Source organism: Miscanthus floridulus, chromosome 3 (genome assembly GCF_019320115.1).
Source record: "Miscanthus floridulus cultivar M001 chromosome 3, ASM1932011v1, whole genome shotgun sequence".
Lineage (NCBI taxonomy): Eukaryota > Viridiplantae > Streptophyta > Magnoliopsida > Poales > Poaceae > Miscanthus > Miscanthus floridulus.
Window position 1 is genome coordinate 11,594,864 of NC_089582.1, and position 7,602 is coordinate 11,602,465.

General features: G+C 39.9%; 1 protein-coding gene across 1 annotated transcript; it reads right to left on the bottom strand.

The window, feature by feature from the left end:
• Positions 1 to 4,883: 4,883 nt before the first annotated feature.
• LOC136544971 (uncharacterized) lies at positions 4,884 to 6,847 on the bottom strand. The gene is made up of 2 exons (XM_066537028.1): positions 6,161 to 6,847; positions 4,884 to 6,008 (listed from the first exon to the last, which is right to left on the bottom strand). The coding sequence occupies exons 1-2, from the start codon at positions 6,193 to 6,195 to the stop codon at positions 4,934 to 4,936; spliced, it is 1,110 nt and encodes a 369-aa protein (XP_066393125.1). The 5' UTR covers positions 6,196 to 6,847; the 3' UTR covers positions 4,884 to 4,933.
• Between the last annotated feature and the right edge of the window lie 755 nt (positions 6,848 to 7,602).

Below are 7,602 nucleotides of genomic sequence, written 5' to 3' on the forward strand. Positions count from 1 at the left end.
CCAGCTAGAATAATCTTATCATGTACTGGTTATCAGTGTTGAAACTGGAAGGGTCAGGTGAAGCTGTCCCTTGAAACTGGGCTGAACTTATTTCATGGATCCTGTTTATTACCTATTCAGTTGAACTTGTTTGCTATTATGTTTTTGGGTGCTTTGTTGGTTTATTTGGGATCTGTGGTATTGTGTCATGTATGGCTGGTGCATATGTTGGTGTCGCCACAAGTAATAAACATGATGTTTTCAGTTGATTCATGGTAGAAATCTTACTGTCATGATATTCACAGCATGGTGGCATTTATGTAAGCTGTATATACCTTGTCTATGAGGTATGGATTTAGTTTATAAGATGTTTGAAATTCACTTCTAGTGTGGTTTATGGTTACCCATTTTGGTCTATTGACTTTTAGAGTCTATTTTGATCTGATTAGCCTTTTTCAGCTAGCCCTTACTACATTTGCAGATCTTATGTTATTGACCTAATTGCATCTCTTATGATTTTATATTTGTTTCCAAATGTACTTAAGGCCCATCAATTCACAAATTTAACATGACCCAAATTTAGATTCTGGTGCTCTGGTATCTGGATTTGGTGTCACCATAGGATATGTTGCCTTTTTTCTTCCCAAGAATGCATCTATTGTTTGATACGGGGTCCTCACAACTTAATATTGGTGAGAAATGCGAGATACTACAGCTGACATGTCTGTATTCAGATGATTTGTATTAGTTCTATTTCGGTTTGTTGCAAGGTTTCATGCACATGAGCATATTCCCACTTACCATGATGCACATGTTGGTTACTTGAATTCATGTACCGGTTACTTTCTTAAAACTGAACTACTCCTATACTACTACTACTACTACTCATGTACTGCTACCATTTTCCCCAAAAATCTGCTATGGTGCTAGCTGGCTATATGATACCTATATGATGCATCTATACTACTTCTACTACTACCTTTCTATCTGTTGCTCTGTCACTTGATATTAGCTACTACTCTTAACTGAATTTTGCCTCATGCTGCTAGTGCTCTACTATGTACTCTCTTCTATCTTCTATGGCTCCTGCTGGCTGCTGTTGTGCACTTCTCTCTTACTTTGCACTTCTGCTCTTCTGTGGGCGTATGCAGCTTCTGAACTCGTAGTCACTCGCTGTATGGATTTGTGGTGCTCTACTATATACTCTCTTCTCTCTTCTATGGCTCCTACTTTTCTATTTCACTAGATATGTGCCTATTGCCTACTGCTCCTATACACTACTCCTTTCTTTTACTGGCTCTATACTAGTGGATCGATTTGAAATGGCCAAAGGACTTAGCCCTTTGGCGATGAAGGCATTTACTTAAAGCTTTGTTCGATATATTTTGTTCGATGCAAAAAAAAAACTTATCTAGTTCTATGATTAAATTCATGCAGCAACCACTGGATTTGTATAAGCGATGATGTCGGGAGGATCATGGCATAGGCCTTTCATTCAATAGATAAGGACCTGGTGATATACAAAGACTTCATAGTGATTCTCAAGACGTATACATATCGACAATCCTCATTAGCTTATATGTTTGTATATATACCTGTAATGTTCACTTTTGGATACTAACAAGTTGCATTTGCTAAAATCATTCAAACATGGCATTTAGGTTCTATGTCACTAAACATCACGGAAGGCATGATCTAGAAAGGAAGGAAAGACTGGCTATGAAAATACTATGTGCGGTAACTTACTTTAGTACTTCATTACATGGCTGTCAAAAGCATTACTTAATATTTTCATATGCAAAACATACAGTGCCCCAAGCAGATGCCTGAGAGTCTACATTATGGATATTATGTATGTATGATGAGTAATACCGGTGCCTACAAGAGACACCCCTTAAGGGTAAGTTTGAACCTCTTCACCCGTAGTATAAAATCTTCGCATATGTTATGAAATACTAAACCGAAATTTGTTCTCTTGTAGTGGAAAGAATAGAAAGAAATGAAAATGGACCCATACAAGGATGACCAACTCTTAGAGCTCGTTGGCGATCTTTGCAACTTTATATTGGATTAGATTGTACACGTCAAAGACATCTACCATGACCGAGCTTCTGACTTAGGTAGAAATCCTCAGTACCAACACCTCCATGAGACTGAAAGGCTAGCTCTAGGCCGTTGATAACAATGTGTATGGAATTTGACATTGATCTTACCTTGTGGAACGGTTTGGACTTATGGAACGAATTAGACTTGTGAATTATGTCTATGTAATGATGGATTGTATATATTCTTATGAATTTGACTTGTAATGTTAGTTTATATAATGCTCTTGTGCTTGTGGATGTATATATGTTCTGGTCAGATTTGAATTATATATGCATATATGTATATATGTTCTGATCAGATTTGAATTATAAATTTGAATTTTTTATGGGAGAACATACTATATGGGCGGTTGTAGACTGAACCGCCCCTACAATAGATATTATAGGGGCGGCTAGTATTACAGCCGCTTCTACAAATCGATTTTGTAGAGGTGGCTGGTGTTACTAGCCGCCCCTACAAATTGATTTTTAGGGACGGCTGATAACACCAGCCGCCTCTACAAAATGATTTGTAAGGGTGGTCTGGGAACAACCCCTACAAATACATGATTTGTATAGATGGTATGGTCCCCTACAAAACATTTCCAGTCGCCCCTACAAAGCATTCCTGTAGTAGTGTACAAAACGATTTCTAAAGACCCGTCTAGCCACTCCTAGAAATCGTTGATTTCTAGAGATGAATGGGTAGGGGCGGCTGGCCCAAACGCCCCAAGAAAGGGTGTGCATACCTTAGTTTTCTTAAACTATTCATTTGACCAGACATTGTTTTGTCTGTGATGATGCACCTCCGCTCTGCCTCCTAGACGGGGACGAACCCGTAGCAGCATCCATTTTAGTCTGTAAGTTGTGATCTTTGGATATCAATCAAAACGTGAGATATCAAGTAGCGGGTTCACCCATGTTGAATTGCAGGGATGACTATCTCTATTGTGGACATATTATGATTACAAGACTGGGTAAGGGCCCCCGGCGGCGTGACCAACAGTTTTTTTTTTCTGAAAATCGGCATCACTGCAGGGTTATGAAAGAATGCCTACTTTCACATCAGTTAGCCTTAGTTGTGAAGCACATACGTTTATCATATTATGCTAGAACCACTACTGGAAACCGAGCACTTTGCCGAGTGCCGGAGGCTTTGCCGAGTGTATTTTATCGGGCACCCGGCAAAGACGGTCTTTGCCGAGTGCCAAATAAAATACACTCGGCAAAAAAAACACTCGACAAAATGCGTCTTTGTCGAGTGCCTTTTTCTGGCACTCGGCAAATATGTATTTTGCTGAGTGCTATTTTTCGGCACACGGTAAAATGCGTCTTTGCCGAGTGCCTTTTTTCTGGCACTCGGCAAATATATATTTTACCGAGTGCTATTTTTCGGCACACGGCAAAATGCGTCTTTGCCGAGTGCCTTTTTCTGGCACTCAGCAAAGATGTATTTTGCCGAGTGCCTTTGTTTTGGCACTCGGCAAAGAGGCATTTTGCCGTGTGTATTTTTTTGGCCCTCGGGAAATCAGTTTTTCAAAGCAATTTTTGAGGCCCTAAATGAATTCAAATGAAAAACTTTTCAACTACAAAGTTGTATAACTTCTCAAAATCTACAAAGTTTATTTTGGTCATTTCTTCATTTGACAAAGCGACAATAACGTTGTTCATAAAATCTACATCTCTCATATCTATCATTAGTTTCATGAAAGTAGAAGAGAGATATATAAGATTTGTGAACAATGTTACTACCACTATGTCGGATGAACAAATGGACAAAATAAACTTTGTAGATCTTGAGAAGTTATAAAATTTTGTACTTTGCAACATTTTGATTTGAAATTATCTTGTCATGCAAAAACGACATTTGAATTTGAAAATTTTAAAATTTGAATTTTTCAAAAGACCTCGGATGGAAAAACTTCCTAAATGAAAATTGTAGATCTCCAAAAGTTATGAAACTATGTAGTTGACAACTTTTTGATTTGAAATCATTTTATCATGCAAACTACGTTTGAATCTCCCAAATTTGAAATTCGAATTTTCAAACGACCTCGGATGGAAAAACTTTGTAAATGAAAATTGTAGATCTCAAAAAGTTATGAAACTTTGTAGTTGACCACTTTTTATTTGAATTCGTTTAGGGCCTCAAACAAGCAATTTACTCTTGGTTTAGTATAATATATGAGGATAGATAATGGAATCTGGACACAAGTGACAGTGTAGTGCAGTGGTAGAGCAGCAGACATGCGAGGGAGAGGTCGTAAGTTTGAATCCCGCCGGCCACGTTAGTCGCGAATTTAGCGCAAAAAATGCAGCGACTTCGATGGAGACGGGCGGGCGCTGGCCGCTGGCGGCCTCCCCTGAAAATTTTTTTTTCTATTATTTTTGGGTTTTTTCGCATTTTTATTTTGCCGAGTGTAAATCTTTGCCGAGTGCTTTTCCGGCACTCGGCAAAGGCTTTGCCGAGTGCCCGACAAAAAAACACTCGGCAAAGTCTGTTTGCCGACTAAAATTCGCCGAGTGTCGTTTGCCGAGTGTCGACACTCGGCAAACCCTTTGCCGAGTGTTTTTTAGGCTTTGCCGAGTGCCCCAGGCACTCGGCAAATATCCTGATTCCCGTAGTGAACAAGTAAAATTAAAAGATTACTGGAAAATCTTATGCAGTGCATATGCATATGCAGGATTATCCTAATACAGAGAAATAAAAATGGCAAGATAGCAAAATAGCAAAATACAATGGCAGAACAAGTGAAAGTAAGCAGAACAGAAAATGCATATATATATATGCACTCTGCAAGATAGCAAAATACAATGGCAACATGTTAGACAATCGAGATGAATCTCAATATGATTAATTCTCATACAAACTAATTTGAAAATTTCCGTTTCTGGCTCTGCTTATTTTTGCTAACATTACAATCAAACTCAAGAATCTGGCAGCTATATATGTATTTGTGATATGGAGGCAGGTGAGATTCCCAAACTAGGATGTCAAATTTGCTATGAGGTTTAACACTCCCAGTCCCGTCAAGAATATCATGTAAAGTTATTTTGGGAGCTTCTTCATTCACAAGTGCTATGCGGTCATGGTTGTGAACTACACAATATTGAGTAGAATCAGACACTCTCTGTAGAAGAATATGATCATCATTCATCATCCCATGCTCGCTTAGCCTTTTTCTGAATCCAGGTTTATTTTGCCGCCTGTTGTTCTTGAAGCATTCGAGAATCTTGTTCCAGTTCTGCACATTAACACTAGATTTTAAACCCATAGCTGTTTTATGTAAAAATATGAAAGGTCCAGCAAATGCCTTATATATGTCTGGGTCAAAGTACTCATCAAATATTTCCATTGCTATGGATGCCAACCTCGGATGCTCTTCTGGATATGCACTTCCGAATACAAGTGCCTTAAAGAAGTACCAGTATGCTTCTCGAGACAAAAACTTCAAGTTGATAGCCTGTGTTGTTCCAATGTTTATAATATTCTCTGACTGACTTGTTATTATAACTTTACTGCCTCTTGGGATGCTACTTTGAGAAGCCGAGTGTATTTTTCTGCAGGCAGCCTCATCAATAGTCCCAATAATTTCAATGATAACTAATTCTTTTTCTTCATTTGACTCACCATGTTCATGTTTGGTTCTACTGCCATCCCTGATTTTCAGCTCATTTTCTCCACTGAATTCACTACTGCTTAAGAAGATGACATGAGAAAAGTGATCACGCACCCTTTCATCACGGCAGACATGCTCAACAAGTGTAGTCTTTCCAACTTTTGCTGGACCAACAATTGGTAGGATGCCGAAATGGCAATGAGCTGGAGCATCTTCGTACAGTAAGAAGTTGATGATCCGTTCCATTTCCATTTGGCGACCAAACATGCACTTTTCCATAAAAAGATATGTGCTGTATGGCTGGCGAAACATAGGAGGGTAGTTCCTAAGGAAAATTAGAAGCTCATTCATACCAGCAATGGTGTTCTCTAGACTTTCAAGCATTTCTTCTAAGTTTTCTGTGCCATATTTGCTACCAGTCGAGAAACAAACTCGTTTAGCAGGACGCAATTTAGATAGGAATAAGGAGCAACTCACGGCCTGTTCTTTTCTGTCCTCTTCTTCAGGGACATGTTGTATGAAGTTGTCGAGCATGTAGTAGCCTTTGTACATCACTCTTCTCACGATATTGAGTTGCTGAAGCATTGCTAGGTTTGTGAGGCACCTCCCATCTGCCTCCTCTACCATGAGATGAACCCGCAGCAACATCTATTGCAATCTTTGTATGGTGTCCTTCTTGTATGGTGTTGGCTTCAAGTACCTATCAATCAAGAAGGAGATGAATCTATTGGTGAGTTCACTAATGAACGCAGAGATGATTGTATTCATTTTGGCAAACTATATGGTTGCAAGATGGTGTAGTGGATCCACGAGAGATTATGGGATTTATAGACAGTATAGTATTTGCTAAGACAACCTTTTGTGGTCTAGGTGGCTTCCGCACATTAATTTGATGCCACCGGTCAATGGAATCATGTGTGATGCAAAATATCTCATAGGGCCAAAGAGTCATACATAACAAGCTGGAGGATGACTAACGGTGAAGAAACTTCCAAAAATAAGTGTGGGAAGAAACTTTCAAAGATCACTCAAGTCTGGTCCTTTCTATTCAACAATGGTGGCCGTGTTGTGACAAGCCAGTGGAATTGTGCTTTGTTTGCATTGTATGCTACGTGTTTCCTCTAGCACCCCATCACCTTCAGGACCGAGAGAAATTCCAAAAAATATATGTGCAGCGCAACAGAAGAAGATTTGGAGATCATAGATCGTCACCACCTGATGTGCAGCGCAACAGAAGAAGATTTGGAGCAACCTGATCGAACGCACGCACCTTGACATACTGGAAGTAAGCGTACATGGTAAAATTTTAGGGTGTCCAAGTCATGATAACTTAGGGCCAGGGGGTTAAATTCAGAGCTTGGCGTTGTGAACCGTGCCACGAGCACTGGCCACGTCAGCACCACATCGCCAGCCACGCCAACCCTGGCCTCCAATCTCGGCGCCGGCGCTGTAGGTCATGGCGCCAAGCTCAGAATTCAAAGAAGGGCTTTTGATGCCTAGGGGTATATATGTGAAATTTTGACGGAAAAAAGACTAAATTGAAAAAAATTCTGCTGGGTAGCTTCGTGACGAATTTGTCCAAAGTTGATTCTCCGAAAAGTCTCAGACTCCCAGTCGAGATCCTCTGTGAAAACCGTTTTTGACCAACCCAATACATCATTTCTGCTGTAGGTGACCTGCAGGGCAGCCTTGCAGACGAGTTACATAGATGGTGATGGTTACTATTGGCTCCGCGTGACTAAGGTTGAGAAGTCAAAGATGCACCCTGTGGTTTCCCGCACTGTTCGGAACGACCGAAGACAACCAGCCCGTACAGCGGAATTTGAATTTGACATTCCCATCGCAGAGCAACCAAACTTGAGTACTACAATGAAGTACGAATTAAAGTCACCAAGCTAAAAAAACCAGAAAACAAGAAA